Source organism: Rhinoderma darwinii, chromosome 7 (assembly GCF_050947455.1).
Source record: "Rhinoderma darwinii isolate aRhiDar2 chromosome 7, aRhiDar2.hap1, whole genome shotgun sequence".
NCBI classification, from domain to species: domain Eukaryota; kingdom Metazoa; phylum Chordata; class Amphibia; order Anura; family Rhinodermatidae; genus Rhinoderma; species Rhinoderma darwinii.
The window spans coordinates 23505045-23527496 of NC_134693.1; the positions used below are offsets into that span (position 1 = coordinate 23505045).

General features: G+C 41.7%; 1 protein-coding gene across 3 annotated transcripts in view; it reads right to left on the bottom strand.

Annotated features, from left to right (window-relative positions):
* Positions 1–22452, bottom strand: part of AGBL4 (AGBL carboxypeptidase 4) — a 1201113-nt gene that overhangs the window by 114743 nt on the left and 1063918 nt on the right. For all 3 annotated transcript variants that reach the window (XM_075832130.1, XM_075832129.1, XM_075832131.1), the window contains exon 10: positions 1555–1707. In XM_075832130.1, coding sequence (XP_075688245.1) covers positions 1555–1707 — 153 coding nt within the window. The remainder of the gene's footprint in view (positions 1–1554; positions 1708–22452) is intronic.

Genomic DNA, 22452 nt, shown 5'->3' on the forward strand with positions numbered 1-22452 from the left:
CTCTATATAGAATGCAGTAAGACTTTGTAATACTGAAAACAGTGAAATAAAACCATTTACTGTATGCCTGCCTCATTGATGAGAACACTTCTATTACTTTCCATCAGGCAAATGGTTCTTTTTTATTATGTCTTCTGAAGTTTGCAGACTCTGCTATTTTAGGTCAGAACGACCTTCATAGTTTATCGTTCGTATTTCACCCAAGTTTTGATGAACAATAAAAAAGAAAACAGTGGCAATACCTAAACGCAGCGTCTTACAAGAACAAAATATGTTGCATACAAAGGAACACAAAAAATTGTAGTCGGCTGATCCATATTCTAAAAATGGAGATTGCTCACGGCTCTTAATTGATATAGCACTATAATTAACATTGATACTCTAAGGCTAGACAGTGACTTGAGTCACGCGACTGAAGAGGAGCTTAGGAGTCGTGCGGCCAACGAGCTACAGGACCATCTATAGAAATGCTTTAAAAGTCAGACTCCAAACATCTGCGATGGTGAGATGCACAGAAGTTGGAATTTAATCCAATTCTTGTGGCGTACGTCAGCCACCCTACAATTTATATCAATAGGAGTTGCGTGCATTAGGTGCACATACGCATTAAAAAAGAGTGGACTACTCCAAAGAATAGCATCCTTTACTGAAGAAATGTGCTTGGAATTGTTCATAATCATAATGCTTCACGTTAAGTTGTTTATTACGTTTTAATGTTTGGCACTGTAACCTGTAATCGGAAGCCGACCCAAACCGGCTGCTGCGAGTGACTTAAACTCCAGAGAGCCAGATGCCCAGTGTCTGCTGTGAGTGGTTATGGACCACTACTAGAGAGAGATCTCCCGTATGGTAGCAGGTGGAGTTTGTGGATCTGTGCCGGAAAGGGTAGTTGACCAGAGATTAAGCCAGAAAAAGGCCACGTGGGCCCTATGTACAACAAGTACCATGAGCTGTTTTGTGCCCATCAAGAGATTTAAACCGCTAAATTCTGTGCCCATTAATGGACTGTAACCGGTAAAATCTGTGCCCACTTGTGCCTCGTACATTGTATCTGTAACCACTAAGCTATGTGCCTTCTTCTGTAAGCATTACGCTCAAGTGGAGTAAAGTTACATTGCTATTGAAAACCATTGTATCCAGCTCCATTACTGCACCAACCTCACGTGGGATCCCGTGTCAGAATCAAGGGCCACACACACTCCCTAAGAACTGACCCTCTAACATGCAATTGCCACATATCTGTGATGTCACTCTTCTGGAGAACTATTTCCCTACACGAGCATTTCTTGGTAGAAACACATAGTCACGTGAGAACTAAACGCTGCCCGAATTGTAAAAAATCAAGCCTGATCATTATTAATATCCTATATTGGGGGTTATCACAGATTGTGAGGTAGTTACTTGCGCATAACTATCTCATGTTCTGTCAGCGGACCACCATACGAGAACAGTGGGCCCCATGCTTTCTGGTAGGTTATGTTAGATCTATACCTTGTAAATCTCTAACAATCGATGACTGCTTGACATGAAGGACAACATTGACATAATACTTACGAAAGAGAAGTCCTCAGCATTTCGACAGAGCAGCCTAGGAAAAATGGCTTGTCTCTGAAATAGCTCTTCTTGCTCAAAGATATTCCCGTACATGAATCCATTCATCATGGTGGAATGAGCGTGAATGTCTATGTAAAACTCCAAACTGGTCTTCTGTTGGAGAAAGATATAAAACATTCCATCAGCTATAAAGATTCCTATCAATATTAAGTACAATACCAAATACAGTACATACCCAAATAGAGTCAAATTTGAAAGGGGTTGTCCGTTTCAGACAATACTGTTAGTTGCCCTGATTCGGACCCCCCTCTGTTACCTAAAGCTGAGAACTGCATCCAACGGACATTATATCAAAGTAAATGTCCACCTTTTGACACTGTAATTTTTAGGTCCAAAATTCTGTGTAGATTAATTTCTTAATATATTTGTATAGTGGTCAGAGCTTTACTTTTCTGATGCAGAGCTCCAAATTTTCTGCACAGACATAGATTAAAAACATAACATTTTGGTCACCTGCAACTGCCAGTAGGGGAGCTTAGGAACTTACTGGAGCTAAATCTCTTTGAACCGACCACCCAAAATTGCACAGAAAATTTTTCTTTTTTGAGAGTGGTTCTCTCAAAGAAAGAAGTACACAGAAAGCAGGTTAAAGTGTGTAATGCAGTCAAACATGTACAGCACACAAATAAACAGCCCTCTCATTCTTAGTCCCCAGAATGGCTCCCCCTCTCATTCTTACTGCCCTGCATGGTTTCCTCTTATTTATAGTACCCACCAAGGCTCCCCTCTCATTTCTAGTCCTCAACATGGATCCCCTCCCATTCTTAGGATCCCGTGTCCTCCATTTGAAGTGAGCGGTGGTCACAGGTGTGCACTACCGCTACATTTAATGTTTATGGGACTGACGCAGATAGCCAAGTACACTGCTCGGCTGTTTCCATCAGCCCCATAGACATTGATTGGGGTGGTAAGGCGCACGCGTGACCACTGCTCCATTTTAACGGGGGACATGGGACCCTCGTTCTTATGATCAATGAGACCTCCAGCGATCATACATTTATCAACTATTGTGTGGATAGGTGATAAATGTTTTTCATGAGTCAACCCCTTTATGTTTGTGTCCCCTAAAATACCCGCTCATCATTGTAGAATTGATTTAAAAGTAAAATCCCAAAACAGATTTAGAACTACAGTACTAACCCTACTTTCTTATTCTTGTGAACACATCATTGGTTTAATTTACAGACCTACAGCTTCTCTGCTCCTGTGTCCACATGCCAACAATTCTTGTCCAATGTTCTGCAGTTTAGTCTTGTCATAGGGACATATTGTGGATCCAAATTACCATCAAAACCAATTTCCACATACAAGCAGTTAAGAATCAGTACACATATAAGCTTCTACAGATTGTAGCGTGAGACAGAAACATGGTCAGAAAACAATCCAGGTTCAGTGCACAGATGAGCAGTAAAGTTTGTAGCATAAAACAGAGACGAGGTCTGGAAACAATCCAAGTTTGTTACAGAGATAAGCGGTAAAAGTTTCTAGAGTAAGGCAAAGATGTGCTCAGGAAACAATCTAAGTTCAGTACACAGATAAACGGCAACAGTTTGTAGTGTAAGGCAGATACATGGTCATGAGACAGCTCAAGTTTGGAACACGAGTAAGCAGCAACAGTTTGTAGAGCAATAAAACAGACTGGGGGCAGGAAGCTCAATAGTCTGGCAAGGGGGAAGTGCAAGGGCCAGGCTTATATAGGAACACAAAAGGATGTGACTAATCAAGCGATCAAGGCAATGAATATCCGGAAGCAAGAATCAAAAGAACCTAGACAAAAGATTTCTATAGAGCTGCCCAGTGTTACCAGTGGCTCAATGAGATGAGCTACTGCCTGGGACACAGGAGTTACATCCACACATTTGACTTTGATGTTATGGCATCATTCTTAAATTGAGCTAGTCTTTTGATGGCAATGTTATTTCAATGTCATGAGGGTAGGGGAGTTATTATAGATTTTACATTTACTGATTATTTTTCAAATAATATTCATATGTAGTGTTGTACTTTAAATAAAAAAAATTGCAAGTTCTTTACTTTAAAGATTCCTGGATTTAGCTAGAATTATTTTTAATTTTAAGATATGCTCATTTTGTTCATCATATGTTTTTTTTAAAAATAGACATTCACTGTTTTATAAATAGGTTGATGAATATGCCCCAATTTCCTTCATTAATATGGAAGATTATGGAAGCAATTTAATAAGAAGTCAGTAGAGGAATACAATCTTGCTGCCCCCTACAGTTTTATTTCTGTGACTTCACCAATAAATATTGTAAAATGGTACCCGAGCACATTAGGAAGAAAAAATGTCATTACACTCAACAAGAAAATGGGTTTGCGCTTTAACACATGCTATTAGGATGTTTGAGTGGCACATCTAAAAAAAATGTGCCTTTTTCTTTAATTAAAATGAGCAAAATCATTCAGATATGGTAATTTAGTGACACGTTATATGTTTAGATTGATTTATTATTTTAGTTTATGCAGCGATGCAAAAATACAGAAATATATCATGGGGCATATAGTACTGGGGCTGTAAAACAAGGAAATCTATAATATGATCATAGAGGGTAAAACTGGTGGGTACTAAGAGCCCCTATTTTCCAGCTCAGAGAACCAGAATTTGGGAGGGGAGGGGGGGTGTATACTGTGTCTGTCATCCAGCTGGAAAGGACATTTGGGAAGAATATAGTTTGCTGCCATCTGGTTTCTGTGACTGCTGTAAACAATACTGATAGGCTGAGAGCAGCTCACAGGGGTTTTCTCAGGTTTTTTCCCCCAAATGTCATTTTTAGCTGGATGCCACACATGGTATGCAGCTGCTCAAACTCTGGTCGTCTCATTCGGGATGCCAATGTAAAGCATACCTAATTTTTCAGGAGATTTTCAGAATAAGCTGTCCTTTGTGTGTACATGAGGAATAACACTATTTCTGGCCATTATGTGACTTGTATTCTGAATTATTTAGCTGTTTTCCCCTCTGCAGGCTCTATCTCTAATTCTCAGTTGTCTCTGAGCTAGTGGGTGGAGCCTAACTGCTATCATGTCTATACACTGCACATATGAAAGAGGAGAATTCTGCTCTCTTATCTCTATCACAAATATAGAAGCTGTGCCAGCATGGAGGAGATTATACAGCACTAATGAGCAGTATAGTTGTGAATCCAGTACTGGGGTGACATAGAAATCTTACCAGCAGCCTGCGTCTTCCTCACTCTGCTCCTGTTTCTTCCCCCTGCTTACCTCTCCCCTCTCCATAGGCCTGTATGCAGCAAGTCTGTTGTTCACTGACTCTATCTCCTCCCTCTTCCTGCTCCCCCTCTGTGGCGGAACGGGTGACGGTTACAGGCATTGTACCCAAATAAAGGTTAAGCCTGCCGCAAACCGTCGCACTCCCGCCATCCGGGTGCCATAGCTTAGATGGCGCCCTGTGCTAGATGGGGATATGTCCCCTCAAACTGCATTACGTTATGTTTGATAACCAGTTGATTTATGATTTATATTATATTGTATTCAGTGCTGCTTCACTGTCCTCCCCTCTAGGGTTAATCTTACACTGAAGGAGAATGAGTCACCGGCTGCAAGCGGGAACTTGTCTGAATGTAAATAAGAAAAAGGAGGGGGCAAGAGCAGGATGCACATGGCCTGATGGAGGGGTGAGTGAGGGAGATAGTGGTGCTGTGTGAGATCTCAGTTAGTTCCTGCCCAGGAGAGGATGAGATAGCAGTGTGAGCTGCAGGCAGGGGCTATCTACCTCAGAGATGGTACCTGACCTAGGGACAGTAATAGAGGACAAGTGCTGGAGTCCCATCTAACTAAGGAGGATCTGGAGACACCCCAAAGGATGAAAGGTACAGTGGAGAGACCCCATAGTGAGGTAGCCTGTCACATCCAGCCCAGAGGGGAGAAGCAGCTGTGCATTGTTTCTGTGTGTGTCTGTCCCTGTTAATAAACGCGCCGCTGTGGCTTGTCCCCTGTTAATCTGTGTCGCCTGAATCTATCGCCCACATTCTCTTGGCGTAAACCGACCCCCACTGACCCGGTTTCGCCACACCCTCCCCTCTCCATAGACTTGTATAGCCAGACAGTGCAGAGACACACCCCCACCTTCTACAGCCTGTCAATTCTGCTCTGTAACCAAGGACAGACTTTGCTTGAATACCGGGAGTGGACAGCAGATTACAGGAAGGGAGACACCTAGTGGCAAGAACTTCAGACAGCATTTGCATGGATAAAACAATTTTTTTAACAGTAAGTAAATTTCAAAGTTGATCTATACCAGGTATACTATTAGATTAGTATAATTTGTTTGAAAAGTTAGTGCACATTTGAGGCATGTCCTGTGCAGATTAAGGGGTCTCCCAATCGAATAATCTGACAGGCACCACATGGCTGCGGCTACAACATTAGTGCTGAAAGGAGTCACGGCTGCCTTTCGGCCAATAATGCTTAGAGGCGCTTTATTTTGCAGACCTTTACAAACTTGGAGCTGTACATGAGTTGGGGGCGATTGCACCCACTGATGTTGTTTAGTAAAGCATTCTTTCAATCTTGCATCTAAATGGGGTATTGACACAATGCGGTAGCCACAGATTAAAAAACAGTATGTATCCAATATTGTGCATGATACATACCATAGAGGTTGACCATGCAACTGCTTTGGGGCCCTTGGAGAAAGGGCATAGCCCTGGTTTGTCCCTACCCAGTGCTATTAGGCTGGATTCACACGAGCATGTTCGGTCCGTAAAGGACGGAACGTATTTCGACCGCAAGTCCCGGACCGAACACACTGCAGGGAGTTGGGCTCCTAGCATCATAGTTATGTACGATGCTAGGAGTCCCTGCCTCGCTGCGGGACAACTGTCCCGTACTGTAATCATGTTTTCAGTACGGGACAGTAGTTCCACGGAGACTACTAGCGTCGTACATAACTATGATGCTAGGAGCCCGGCTCCCTGCAGTGTGTTCGGTCCGGGACTTGCGGCCGAAATACGTTCCGTCCTTTACGGATGTAATGTGCTCGTGTGAATCCAGCCTTAGTGTTTTCTGGTAATACAATTACAATTAGCCTTACTGCCTGATCCTACTGCTGTCTAAGGGCACATTCACACGTGGCGGAATTGCTGTCGAATTCCGCTGCAGACAGTCCACAGTGGAATTCTTTACGGACCGAACATGCTCGTGTGAAACCAGCCTTAGGTTTGTGAGAACCTGCGCAGCACTCCCCTCTCCAGATGAACTGCATTTTTTTTGGCAAACAAGGGAGTGGGGAATTGGCCCAAATGTCATGGAAAGGGTCTGGAGGAGGAAACAAACACAATGTCCAAACACAAACTGAGCCCCACAGTATGGTGCTGGGTACTGGCACAATGCATACCATACTGCATTGTGCCAGTATTGTGGCAGTACCCAGCACCATACTATGGGGCTCAGTTTGGTCTATGGGGTCCCTTCTTTCTATGCTTTCTACAGGGTACAAACTTAATCCGCTCCTTCCATTGTGGTGAATGACATGTAGACAATTTCCAAAAATACTGACATTTTCCGAACGTAAAGACATCCATCTGATAAGTAAAAAGTAGATTGATTTTCTTTTCTCTTTTGGTTAAATACTTGCAGTAAATAACTTCAAAAATAGAGCAGTTGCTTGCACGAAAAGTTTGCTCCTTTACCGGAGAAGCAATTAAAAATAAGATGAAGCAAAGCATGCTGGAATTAAAAGGGAGAGTGATTGTCATATAATTTGTCTGCGAAGACAAGGAGAAAGCAATAAATTGTTAGCTGGGAACCTGCTGGATGCTGAGAGCTGTCTTTAAAGGGAGATGCAAGATACCTCCCGCTATGATATTAAACTCATCATTTTCTGCTCTAGAGGTGGAATTCAAAATGATTCAACAGTCGACATCTAAAAAGTCATTTTTCTACTTAATTCCCAGAAGTGACTTTTTTTTATGTGCTTACGAGCTGCAGGGAGAAGTTTTTTTTCAGTAACTCTGTAATTGCCTATGAGATCAGGTGACCCTATGTACCTAAGAACAGTCTTTTTTCCCGAGCTGGTAAAACAAAAGCTGCTTCTTTCCTTCTGCTTTGTCAACAGAGAAATTGAAGGCAGACACAGCACGCGCTAGCAGCTCTAATAGCATTCACAGCTCTGCTGCATACATTTTCTTGACTTTTTTTGAACGTTAATCATCATATTGGACACTGATTCGGATTTCACGTCTTTCTCTTGCAAGACACTCGCAGTACGCGGCTCCGAAAAGATATCCTGCAGCTTTTAATGGATCACTTTGCAACGTGAATTTTTGATTGTTTGATTATTAATGCATTATTATTATTATTGCTGTTATCATTGTATTTTCTTTTCCCGTTTATTTGAGAAGTCTGTGGTGTAATAGAAAATATATTTAGGACGGAATCAGAAGACCAAAGAGTTACATCTATGACTTTCCATATGTTCTTATGAAAGGTTGCATTTAGAGGGTCATTTTAATTTTCTTTGTCGGCACCTAATATTGAATCACATCACTAAGTATTGCTAGAGGAGTTGGCCTGGAGACTGTTTTCACAATTCTGCTTGTTAATATTAATAGGTACAGCTCCGGGATGGTACATGAAAGACATCCAAGTCGTTTTTCCAAAGCTTATGAATATGAAGCGAAACAGATATGTTGAACCATTGAGCGGGAGTCTTTGGATGGTGGGTCCTCATCTAAGGACGGCTCCTTCGTATTGGGCAATGTAAACCCACACAGGTCTTCCCCTCCCCACAGATGCTACAACATGCCCATGAACTTGAGGAACAAGCGCCGGGTCTACTTGTCCCCGAATGGGCATGGGAACATGGATTAACATAGGGAGGGGGGGGGGCAGTTTGGGATTTTGCTATAGTACTACAACAATTTTATCAAATGATAGAAAAAAAAGTTGGATTCTGATTGCTATACGGCTCACTATCTCATAATACTGAGCAGGTAAAGTGCAGGAAGTGTTGTCATAGGAGGTGTTTAGCCACTTCAAACCATGGGCAGAACATAAAGAAAATAATGGTGGAATCGAAGAACTTTTAAAATGCATTTCTGTAGAGATACGCAAAACCCTACTTGCTTACTCACAACAGCACAAGTTCCTACTCCCTCTGGAGCACAACCCCTTGGACCAGATTCAATCCAGGTGTCTAATGGATTCTACGTTACTTCTGCTTTGGACTCTACTATAGGCACACTACCTCTTGTGAAATCTAACTTGGGGTCTTCTTCCAGGTTTCCTTCTAGTACTGAAGGACCAGCTCATTCCTATCACCACTCCAGCTCTTACACCGGCATCTGCCCAATTAGAGGCCCCTAGTCCCAACCGGAAACACAACACGGAGCTCCACCAACGGAGAATTCAAAAATGATTTGGTGCTCTGACAACTATAAAGATTTTTATAATAATTTATAATAACCCCCCTATACACACACACACACATACACATACGTTTCTAGCTTCTTATTAATTAACTAAGGCCCCATGCACATGAACGTGTTTTTGCGGCCGCAATTCCCATGAAAATCCATGGGAGAATAGCGGCCCCATTCATTTCTATGGGGCCATGCACACGACCGTAGTTTTTACGGTCTGTGCATGGCCCGGGAGCCTGGACCGTAGAAAGAACGGACATGTCTTATTACGGCTGTCTTCTGCGGTCCGGGCTCATTGAAAATAATGGCCGCGGCCATGTGCATTGCCCACGATTCGCGGGCGGCTTGCGGCTGACAGTCCGCTGCCGGCCAACCCGAAAATCACGGCCGTGCACATTACTATGGTTGTGTGCATGAGGCCTTAACGGTTGTATATTAAATGCCGCTTAAATAAACCAAAAACATCAATATATGACATGTGATCTTTGGCAGATTTTTCTTTTTTATTCTTATAATTCTATTTGCATACTTTTTTATACTATTGGCATTTTATATACTGTTTTATAATGGTATAATGAGACCCCAAAGGTTTTAGGTTTTATAACATGCACATTTTGTTCATATTGTTTTGGCTTTATACATTATTTAAATCTGCTGATTAGAGAAAGTTGATAAGCAAAAATGAAATGGTAACGCCACCCCCCACCCAATAAAAAAAAACAACCTGAAATATGATAATAAAGTAAATAAAACCCTCTTCAATACCAAATTTGTGACTGTTACAATCCAAATACTAAATATTTTGCAGAATTTTATTTCTCCTTTATCATTGGAATGCTGTATTTATTTATTTATTTTCATTTCATAATAATTTTATGGTTCAAGAATAAATATTACAATATTACAGATATACATATAATACATATTTTTCCTCATAGTTATTCTATACCGTCCCTCCCCCACCCCAGCGCCCTATTCTTTATGCTGTATTTGAATATCTTGCTTCTTGTATGGTTGACATTTTCCCTCTTTGTTACCATATCATTCTGGGTTGTAGAAGACGGGTTAAATATTGTTCCTTCTATATGACTCACTAGTCTGTGAGAGATGGATATCTCTAGGCTGCTGAGTTACACTGTCGTGAAAATAATACATGGTGACATATTAAATGGAACATGGCCGCTGATTCGATAATTATTCCTCCATTCTCTTCGTTAGGCTCTTTCTGTTTTCTAATCCGTACACAAACATTACTCCAATACTCCCAGACAATTCTATTACTTCTACAACGGCAAAGCCATATTTAAGTAATAAATTTAATCTTGGTAAGTGTTATCGTAAGACGCAGCACGATAAGGTTACGAATGGAGGTCACTGCTCAGGGACATCCATTTATCTGGATAAGGAATATAACATTAAACTGTCTTCTCTATAGACATAGCGTAATTATAGAATATATTGAAACCAGTCAAATGACATGTCTAGGATGAAAGAAGATATTATGTCGTTGGTTAAAAGAGCAAGTCTTTGAGAAACATTCGGTTGAATTAAAGCACAACTAAAGTTATTGGTAGAAACTTTTCTATAGAGATGTTCTAACCACTGATTTGTAAATGCAAATATTGGCCGTAGTACTGTATTATTATCGCTTTCTCAAAATGAATGGACATTCTAAGCGAAGGAGTTGAGTATGTTTGCTTTTCTGAGGGCATTCATACTTCAATATAATATTGCCTTCCCCTTTGTATTAATCCATGTCGGCATGGAAGGGCATGACTATGGGAATAACAGACACAAGGTTGGCACACATAGACGGAGGTGAGGGGGGTAGAGAGCAGAAAAGGGCATAGAAGAGGGTGACTAAGTGACCATAGATCTCAGCACCTTAAAGGGGTTATCTGGTTTTGAAAACCCATTTTCGGAGTACCCTATTAGTGAATTCCGAGTTAACCCCTTAAGGACCAACCTATTTTAAGCTTTCAGGATGAAGCGATTTTTTTTTCATGATTTCATCAACGGATGACTTTTTAAAAAAATTTTGTCGACAAAGCTGTAAGAGGTCGTGTTTTTTTGCAGGACGGGTTGTTGTTTTTATTGGCACTATTTTAAGGCACATATCATTTATTGATTATCTTTTTTAGGGGTAAGAATGGGGGGAAAAAACATAAATTCTGCCATTGTTCTGTTGCGGTTTTTTCTTCTAATATTATGGGCCGGTCGGTATAAATAACATGTTAACTTTATTCTGTATGATTCCGGTAATACCAAAATAGTCCTAGTTTTTTTTAGTTTTTTTTTTAACACAAAGTGTGATGCAATATATATAGGAGGTTATCTTTTTTCTACGGGTTGTTACATTTGTGACGATACAATATATCTATTATTTTTTACATTTTTTTTACCATTTCAAAAAATAAAATCCTTTTTTTTATGAAAGCACGTTTTTTATATATTATTGTTAGGGCGGCTTTTTTTATTTTGTTAAATCTTATTGAACTTTTTTTATTCCCACTAGGGGACTAAAACATGCAATCGATTGATCGCTCATATAATGCTTTAGAATATTAATATCTGCCAGTATAACATTGACAGGCTAACTATTAAGTCATGTGTCTGGCATGGCCTTATAGACATAGTCAGCCGACTGACAGAAATTCATCGGCACCTCAAAACGCGATCACGAGGTGCTGATGAAGATAGACTGACAGAGGGAACCCCCTTTCTCTGTCAAACTCTTTGGCTGCCGTTGTCGCTATTGAGTGCAGCATCTATGGGGTTTATCGAGCCATTTTGTTAGGCCCACACTGCTCACTTCCCACAGCTGTGTCTGTACTTGCAGAAAAAAATGGAGTGAGGAAGAGGGGGCCCTGGAACCGATTCCCATGGGGGCACCAGCAGATGCTTATTGATGTCCTAATGGAAAGTGGCACTTTCTATTAGGACGTGAAAAGGCAGCACTTTCACGGGGAGTGGTTAATCGATGCGTTCTCCCATTCAGGAGTAGCCAGAACTGGGGATGGTTACAAAGACCACCTCTTGTCTGAAGGACCCAGTGAGTTACACGAACTGCCCATTGATTTAATTAAGAACGGTGTAATACTTATTTTTTCCAGTGATGGCGTGGCAGGGAAATGTAACACTTGCCAAGTCCCCCCCCCCCCCCAAAGATTACAAAAAATCTCTAAGGTCTTACTACTGTTGTCATTTCTTGTCCTTGAATGTCCCCAATCTGCTGCTTTAATTAATAAATACTTGATAGTGATTTCATTAGCAAAGATGGAGAACATGACAAGCTGTGTAAGGGTATGTGCACACGATGAGAGGCTTTTACGGCTGAAATGACAGACTGTTTTCAGGAGAAAACAGCTGCCTCGTTTCAGCCGTAATTGCTCCTCCTCGCATTTTGCGAGGCTTCTCTGACAGCCGTAAATTTTGAGCTGTGCTTCATGGAGTTCAATGAAGAACGGCTCAAATTACGTCTGAAAGAAGTGTCCTGCATATAATGTATATAAGTGTCCTGCATATAATGTATATAAGTGTCCCGCATATAATGTATATAAGTGTCCTGCATATAATGTATATAAGTGTCCCGCATATAATGTATATAAGTGTCCTGCATATAATGTATATAAGTGTCCTGCATATAATGTATATAAGTGTCCTGCATATAATGTATATAAGTGTCCTGCATATAATGTATATAAGTGTCCTGCACTTCTTTTGACGAGGCTGTAATTTTACGCGTCGTCTTTTGACAGCTGTCAAACGACGACGCGTAAATGACAGGTCGTCGACACAGTACGTCGGCAAATCCATTCAAATGAATGGGCAGATGTTTGCCGACGTATTGTAGCCCTATTTTCAGACGTAAAACGAGGCATAATACGCCTCGTTTACGTCTGAAAATAGGTCGTGTGAACCCAGCCTAATGCCGATTTTCAATTTAGTTTCTTATTATTTTCAGGTGGTTGTATATTATTATCTTATTTTTACGATGTACAGTGCAGTATATTTCCCTCATAATCACCAATGAAAATGTCCCCCTATCGCGCATAACATAAGTTTATTACAAATCCCAGCGATTATAGCAGCGTAACAGCATTTGATATAACAATTGGTTTAGCAAAAACCCCCAAATCTGATTATAATCCCTAAATGTTGATCATTCTACAGCTGTTTTATACCCTGCGATTGGATAAAATCCAACGATTGTACCAGGAACGTAATAGAAACAAAAAGAAACATTCAAAGCAATAGAATTATTTGATTGATTTTTTTGTCTAAGCATTTTAACACGTTTCCTTCAATATATTATTACATTATTGATGGTTGCTCGGCTTAAAATAGCAGCGGAAAGATTTGTTTGCAATTACTCAAGTGATCAAATTGTAAACTGTTCTTGTAAGTGATGTGTCACCTATTTAAATTGTGATCGGTGCTTGTAGAAAATGTATGATAAATGTGTAGCGTAATAGAGGTGTTACTTGTAATCTGTAGTATGACCACCCCCCGCCCACCCTGTGCCATTTATAAAAATGGTGTTTGGGCCTGATCGTCACCGTTACCTCAGCACCCCTTATACTCCTGATAATTAGTCATTGGTGTTATAGTTTATTGCTTATTTAGTTATACGTATTATTGTGTATAGCTACTCTAAGTCATAACATTTTAGTTACTTTCCCTAATTTTTAGGAACACCTCCATGTTTCAATTACAATGTACTGGAAATTTTTGTCAGTGCCGGATAGAGTCCTTGTGTAATGAAAATCACCGGACACTACATGCTCCTGAACATGTTACATTTTGTCAGAAGCTCCTTAGCAATAGACTTCAAATTCTTAACGTACTGTAAATGAAGTGCATGATGTTTAAAACAATCCTAAACCCTGTACAAAATATATAAAAAAATATATATATAAAAAAAGAAAATATATTCTTATTTTGTCTCCCATCGTCAGCACCCATCTGTCGGGTGTCATGACTAGATTGCAGCGACGTTCCATCTATAGCGATGTAACATCACATGATCGCATTTATCCAATAGCATTGGGTGACATTACGTTACGTCCCTATAAACAAAATATTCCTTTGTCATCACTCCAGATTGATGGATGCCGATAGTGGGAGTCCTGAATATATCCTTGGCAGTTTTCCCATCTGTTGCGAAGGAGCAACTGAGAGAAGTTTAAAGAGAACCTGCCACCAGTCTTTGCTTTGTGAAATAAAAATAGGGGTATGTATAGATTCTTTATTAAAAATCTTGGGGTTGCCTATTTTCTTTTTAGAAATTGCTTTATAGGGGAGCCCAGGGCCCTGTAATTTTTCCAGCTTCCAATGCAAATGAAATTGGCGGAAGACCAAGGCAGAGAGGAGATATATATCTCTTGATACGTGATTGGCTAAAATATAGCACATGATAAGTAGAGTAGGACGCTTGGTGTCTATAGTCACCGAAAAGTGCATATATTACTTAGAATCCCTTGAAAAAGGATTCGTCATTTTCTAAATAATGCAAAAAATATTAAATATGGAATCCTATTGGTTGCCGTTTTCTTCTGTAGCCTCATATGATGGGTTATTTGCCTTTAACAGAGCACCTTGAGCCCCTTTAGAGAATCACACTACGTGAAGCTCATCAAGGCTCGAAGAAGAGGTATTTTGTGCGTTTTATGGAAGGAGATATCTTCAGTCCTGACAACCGAATGACCCTAAGGGTTCGATTCCTTATCACTTCAAAATCCCATATGTCTTTGTATCTGCAGGCACTGCTCCAGAAAGAAATACATTACTTATCTTTATTATCAGCATAAAATCTTTCCATTCATTTATTCAGGAGAAAAGCTATCTCGGAAACTGCTTTTCAGTCGTTGTCCTTAGGCACATATTTGAGGCTGTCTGAGAGCTTTTTAGAGAAAAAAAAAGGAAGTTAAAGACTTCATAATGTTCTATCCAAGTGAACTTTTCTTTAAAGCAAACTTTTAAGTTTATCATTTCAGACATCTGCACCAGGGATCTCTATGACAAAAGCGATGCGCTGCCTCATTTATACAATGTCCATGGAATTATTGTTCGGTGTACACACAATTACGGAATTCAGACTGTGCTGATATTTTGTCAAGGACTCAATAGATGCAGCTCCGGATCTTTCTCTGTTGTCTCTCTCTCTCTCTCTCTCTCTTCTGAATGTACTATATTGATCTTTGGGGAGAAGGGAGTAAATACCAGGGTAGCAGTCATTGCAGAAGCTGTGTGCCGAGGCATAATTTGAAGCTCATGGGCCACATACAGTAGTCATCCCAACCATCCTTGGTGGATGGACCCTTACGGTACAGTACAGCACGATACGGTACAATTAGCCCTTGGCTATAAGTAAAGGTAGAATAACTAGCTTCCCTAAAATAGAAATGGAGCAAGGGCATAAGTAGCGCAATTGAAGGCAAACCGGATGCTATGGGGTCCAGGGGGCATTCCTCTATTGTTGAAGGAGCCTCAGACCCAAGGGGTAGCTAGTGATTGATCACTGCATTACCACTGCTGGAAAAGGGGAAGGTATTAGAATGATGGAGGTGGAAAGAGGAGCTGAGCGTGTGGCAAGAAGAGAGAGACAATGAATAATGGCCCAAAGGTAGGAAATGCCCCAAGGGACAGAATGTAGATAATCATAATGTTACCTTTTTCAGAACTTTTGCTGCTGATTGTGGAAATGGTGGAGAGGGGCCCAATATCAAGTTTTACTATGGGCCTCATGGTAATGTGTTACACTGCTGTTTTTGGATATGCCCTTTTAGTATTTCCTAAGATCCTTCCTAATGCAAATATCATGGTAATGTGCAATGTTTATGGTTTGCGTTTTAAGATTTGCAAGATCCTGGCAGGTCTGGATTGGTGTAAAGAACACAAAGCCTAAGACCGGAGCAGCAGAAGTGATAACCTTGCACATGGTTTTCATTCCTTTTTCAATGCATTAAAATAAAAACAATCACCAGAGTCGCCATTTTCTTTAAAGTTGTTAAAAATTCAGATTGACGGCCATGGAATGTCTTTGGCACCTCACTGGGTCGCAACAGTTCTGTACCACAACCATAGGCACTCTGTGTACTGCCATAATGTAACTCTATATGGCACCATATTATGCATCATAACGTCGATTTATGCCACCCAGCAGTTCCATGCCACCCAGCCGACCCCCCAGAATACTGATTTAAGGTTGAGTCAGTCGACATAGAGAGCGAAGTGGAGTCCGTAATGTAGATTTGTATGCAACAGTAATAGGGTCACGCTGTGAGATGGTGACCACATCCTAGAATAGAGAGACCAGGAAGGCTCCGGGGGTCACTGTTGTATCACGGCACCCAATGGAAGGGATACAATACAGCGATTTATAGACAGAAAATAAAAAGAAATTAAGGTAATACCCATATCATTAGGCATATTGGCTCAATAGGTTTACAATAAAAGAAAAAATATATAAATCACCCGAGTGCTTCTTTAACATGGTGTCTGATGGACAATGGGATAAATCTAAGTATAAACCAGACAGGTGAGATTTATATACTTTTCCATGACTATCCAGAATATTTGATAATCCAGCACCTATCGTGTCCCTTTAATGCTGGATTAAAGGATTTTTATTATATATTACAATCCAGTGATCCCAGTGACAAGTATGATAACCTGACATTTTGTGGCTGTCATAACTAAAACAATTAAACACTATAATCGATGTGTTTGCGTGCAGGTTCTTGTGATTAAAATTGGAAACATGCCGTACAGGTAAGCTATGGTATGGATAATTCTGCAATATGCAATAAGGGTAGCAGTGCACAAAGAAGAGCGAGAACCCCACAGCCAAGATCGAACTGGTCCCCCAGTATAATGTCAGGTTTTGCCACTTAGGACAGAAGGGCCTAGTGATCCCCCTTCCCGCCCCTACCGTGCACAGTTTTTTGCCACCTGGGCGACAAAACCAAATTAGGCTGGGCCCCTCTCTTCAAGGGACCCATAGCAGTCGCATGGTCTGCCTGCATGGCACACTCTTGAATATGGGTATTGTATTTTCTGGGTCACATTACCCTTTAAGCTTTTCAGGTCATATAATTATAGCAAACCATTGTTTTACTCTTCTGTTGTAAACCTTCAGAAAATAGGATTTGTTTTTACACCATAAACTACAAGTGTGGTTTTAAATGTAAAATAAGGGCACCAAGGTTGCGGAAAAAGGCTTTTTTTTATAACCTGTTGAAAATAAGATCTAAAAAAAAATCAATATTCCACATTTTATCTAAACCGCAATAGTAGATAGGAGGCTTGAAGAGACAAGGGTTAAAACCGAAGCGATCAATGTCTCATATGGCCTGTCATTTATCTCGTTTTATAGGATTCATCAGAAGCTTTACAGTTTAACAAAAAGCAGACAAATGCATCTCATAGCTCGGGCACAGCGACTCACGTATAAACTTCTTTGTCCTTGAGTCTGTGAAGCTGAGAAGTTGACACTTTTGCAACTGGCAGAGGCTAAAGCCAAGAGAACATGCAGCAGATGGCAGAAATTACAGACCAAGGGAGACATGTGAGCTTCAGAGGAAGAAAAATGGCGTTCAACACTGAAATATTAAAGCAAGGTGCTAAATCATGCGGAGCAGGTGAAAACATCTGCACAATTCAAAAAAATGATTCTGTATAAAAGAAAAAAATCCAAAACGTTAAAAACTACAAAAAGCCTGGGTTTAAAGAATAATCACATGAAAATTAGCAGCAACTAGAAGGACCCCTACCTGTTTTGGGTATTTCGAGACCCTCAGTTAACAAATCTGAGCGGTGGTATTCACCGTCCTGCCATAACATTAACATAACTATAACATAACCATTGGCAGGTGAAGTGAATAACATTGAGTATTTGTAACGTCCGTGGTCGCTGACCACGAACTCCTTACATCTGGTCGATGCCCTTCTCTCCAGAAATGTCTGCACATGTGGCCCTTCTGTTCCACAGTGACCACCAGGGTGCGCTCGTGAGCTCAGTCCAGCCTTAAAGAGGATCTGTCACCACATTATAAGTGCCCTATCTCCTACATAAGGAGATGGGCGCTATAATGTAGGTGACAGCAGTGCTTTTTATTTTAAAAAAACCGATCTGTTTTCACCACTTTATTAGCGATTTTAGATTTATGCTAATGAGTTGCTTAATGCCCAAGTGGGCGTGTTTTTACTTTAGACCAAGTGGGTGTTGTACAGAGGAGTGTATGACGCTGACCAATCAGCATCATGCGCGCCTCTCCATTCATTTACTCAGCGCATAGGGATCCTGCTAGATCCTTATGTGCTGTCTTATACTAACACATTAACGATACTGAAGTGTTTAGACAGTGAATAGACATTCCACGGGATGTCTATTCACAATCTCTGCAGGTTACAACGAGATTATGCTTCCTCTGCTGTAACTACCACAGAAACAGTAACGAATGTCTATTCACTGTCTAAACACTTCAGTATCGTTAATGTGTTAGCATAAGACAGTGCATACTGATCTAAAAGGATCCCTATGCGCTGCCTAAATGAATGGAGAGGAGTGCATGAGGCTGATTGGTCACTGATTGGTCAGCGTCATACACTCCTCTGTACAACGCCCCCTTGGTCTAAAGTAAAAACACGCCCACTTGGGCATTAAGCAACTCATTAGCATAAATCTAAAATCGCTAATAAAGTGGTGAAAACAGATTGTTTTTTTTAAATAAAAAGCACTGCTGTCACCTACATTATAGCGCCCATCTCCTTATGTATGAGATAGGGCACTTATAATGTGGTGACAGAGCCACTTTAAGGAGCCAGGTGTGAGATTGAGCTGATTGCTCCCAGAGCACCCTGGACTATAAGAAGAGCTCTGCCCCTCCCTGTATTGCCTGAGCTTTGTTGTCGTTACCCTAGTTTGTCCCTGCAAATGGTCTCCTAGTGTCTTCCAGTTCCCAGTGTTTCCTGTTCCTGCTACCTGTAACCTGTATCGCGTGCTATCCTGGTCAAGTACCGTATTGAGTTAGAGTCGTGCTGTGCTGTATTCCACGCCTGTCCTGTTACACCACGCCTGGTGTCTGCCTGCTGCCAAAGTCCCTTCCGAGCCTGCCTCGTTACTGTCTGAAGCAACCACAGGTATACCTATATGAACTATAGACTTTTACCTGTGTCCTGTTGGCCAGCTGCCATACCATTAAGGCGGTATGGCCCAGTGGGTCCACGCACCCAATGTGACCGTATTTAACTACATTGGCACCTGTCAAGGGGTGGGATATATTCGGCAGCAAGTGACAAGTCAGTCCTTGAAGTTGATGTGTTAGAAGCAGGAAAAATGGGCGATTTTGACAAGGGCCAAATTGTGATGTCTATACGACTCGGTTAGAGCACCTCCAAAACAGCAGCTTTTGTGGGGTGTTCCCGGTATGCAGTGCTAAGTACCAACCTAAAGTGGTCCAACGAACAACAACTAGTATACCGGCGACAGGGTCATGGTCGCCAAAGGCTCAATGATGCACGTGAGGAGCGAAGTCTAGCTCGTCTGGTCCAATACCACACAAGAGCTACTGTAGCACAAATTATCGAAAAAGTTAATGCTGGCTATGATAGAAAAAAGTGTTAGAACACACTGCGTTGGGGCTGTGTAGCCGCAGACCAGTCAGACTGCACATGTTGACCCCTGTCCACTGCCAAAGGCGGCACCAATCAGGACATGAGCATCAGAACTGGACGATGGAGCAATGGAAGATGGTGGCCTGGTCTAATGAATCATGCTTTCTTTTACATAATGTGGATGACTGGGTGCGTGTACATCGTTTACCTGAGGAAGAGATGGCACCAACATGCACTATGGGAAGACAACGACGGCAAGATGGTGAAGGCAGTGTGATGCTCTGCGCAATGTTCTGCGGTGAAATCTTGGGTCCTGGCTTTCATGTGGATGTACCACCTACCTAAACATGGTTGTAGACCATGTACACCTCTTCATGGTAATGGAAATCCCTAACTGCAGTGCCCTCTTTCAGCAGGATAATGCCCCTGCCACACTGCAAAAATAATTCAGGAATGGTTTAAAGAACAAGACAAAGAGTTCAAGGTGTTGAAAAAACATCCATGAAGGTCCCACCTCACAACTTACAGGACTTAAAGGACCTGTTGCTAACATCTTGGTGCCAGATATGACAGGACACCTTCAGAGGTCTTGTGGAGTTCATTCCTCGATGGGTCAGAGCTGTTTTGGGGGCACAAGGGGGACTAACACAATTTTAGGAAGGTGTTTTTACGGTTATGGCTGAATGGTGTATATTCCCACTTCTAGAAATAACTAGTAGAGGTCGCTTGTTTTTATAGAAAACAGACAGGGGTGTAGATACATTAAAAAGGGCACCATGGCAAATATTAAAATGGGACCTGCTGCTGGTACAGGCACACCGACCCTATGCTTAAATAGTAGGGACCAACGCTTATTGCCTTCATCATTTCCCATCCCTTGGTGGTGTATCATCCCTCTTTTTGTTTGCTAACATTGCAGTTCAGTCGTGTGCACTTTCACATCACCCTTAACGAGTAGTGTTGGTGTCTTCTAAGCTCCTCTCTCCAAGGGCCTCATATCAGATACAGAAACTTCCACTATGGTTTGTACACCCTTTATGACAGAGTATGATTGTGCTCATATACTGGGAGAGACAGGAACCACCCAAAATTATAGATTGATAGATTGAGTAATGATAGTTTGATCTCATGATTTTGTATAAGACCAATGGTTGAAACTCTCATATGTTACCCTCCATCATGTTTAGGGACTGGCTGATGTCCTATCACATTGGGTGCCAAGGCCTTGGTGTGTTGCTGTAACGACTTGCAGGCATGTGGACCCACTGGGCCACTCCGCCGTAACGGAGCAGCTGCTGATCAACAGAGTCGGTGAGAGTCAGTAATGCAAAAGTACCTGGAAGGTCAGAAGTGGGTAAATGCCAGACAGTTAATGGGAAGCAGCCTGTGCTGGATGATGACGTGAGGCTAGCGCTCCGGACTGGAGTAGTGCAGTCATCTCGGACACTGGACTTGACTAGGACACCAGACTGGAGTAGTGCAGTCGTCTGACACTCGGTATGGCACGGGCACCAGATACAGGTGGTGAAATCATCTCGGACACTCGGTATGGCACGGGCACTAGACACAGATGGTAAACGCGTCTTGGACACTCGACTTGGCACTGGAACTAAACGCAATTACTGGAAACGGGATACAGGATACGGCTAAGGAACCATTTGCAGGACAATCATGAGTAGACACAACATTGCTAAGGAAGGAATGAATGGGCAGAGTTCCTTTTATAGTTCCTGGTATTCTGGGATAGTTTGGAGGAGATTTTCCTGGTGCACGGGCTGGCCCTTAAAGAGCGGGGGCGAGAATGCACGCGCACCCTACAGGCATCAGCAGGAGAGGAAAGCAGGGCGCGCCGGTGTCTTAGAGGCAGGATATGCCGGCAGGAGCTCAATGGTCTGCCGTCGCAGCCGCTGGTGAGTATATCATGCCGGCGGTCTGCGTCCGCGGCCATTACAGTTGCCTTTGGTGGCAGTTTGGGAACATCAGAGACCAGACATCTAAGAAAGAAGGCAGAGATTGAATTTGTGACGACTGAGGTGGTTGACCAGAACAGATGAATGTTTCACCATGATACTGACCAAAAATAAGCTCAAGGAAAAGCACTCCTTGGTTATCATATGAAAGTTGGCCCAATCAAAGCTCCATTGCGAGTGTGCGCAAACTCCTATGCTTCACCACCTGTGTAAAGATGATACTGAGCAACAGGAATTCTCCAGGTGAATATGGGCCCTTGGGCAACAGAGTGGGCCACCTGTCTACCTCGCCCTTGGCAAGTGTAGACTCAGATAACGATGGGCAGTCTAAAAAGCTCAGACTTGTCTGGTATGATGTCATCCTGCTAACCATCATGTTGAACTTGGCAAGTGGAAACGAAACCAACCCGATGTAAAAACTGATACAAACAAGTTTGAATTCATACTTTCTGTGCAGATATGATGGGTTAATATAAAAAAAGGCAATAAACTCAGCATTAAGCGTGAATAATCAATGTCCTTTCCTGCTCCTGTCTATCCAGGTGCTTAAACAGATGGTGTATCTCCTAACATCTGCAATGTTTGGTAGCTGGTACCATTCCCCATAGATCTCCTCTGCTCTTTTACGTTTCCCGTCTCCAACAAATGTCTCTTCATCAGTGGTGACAACACTGGTGACAGAATATGTCTGAGGCTCAGGGTACACTTTCAGATAATGGAGACATTAATGAGTGATTACCTGCCACTAAAAATGTGCTCGTTATAATCAAATATAGGAAAATGGGCCAGATTAATCTGAAACTTTATATACAAACAATAAAGGAATCATAAAGTCCAACTTATATACA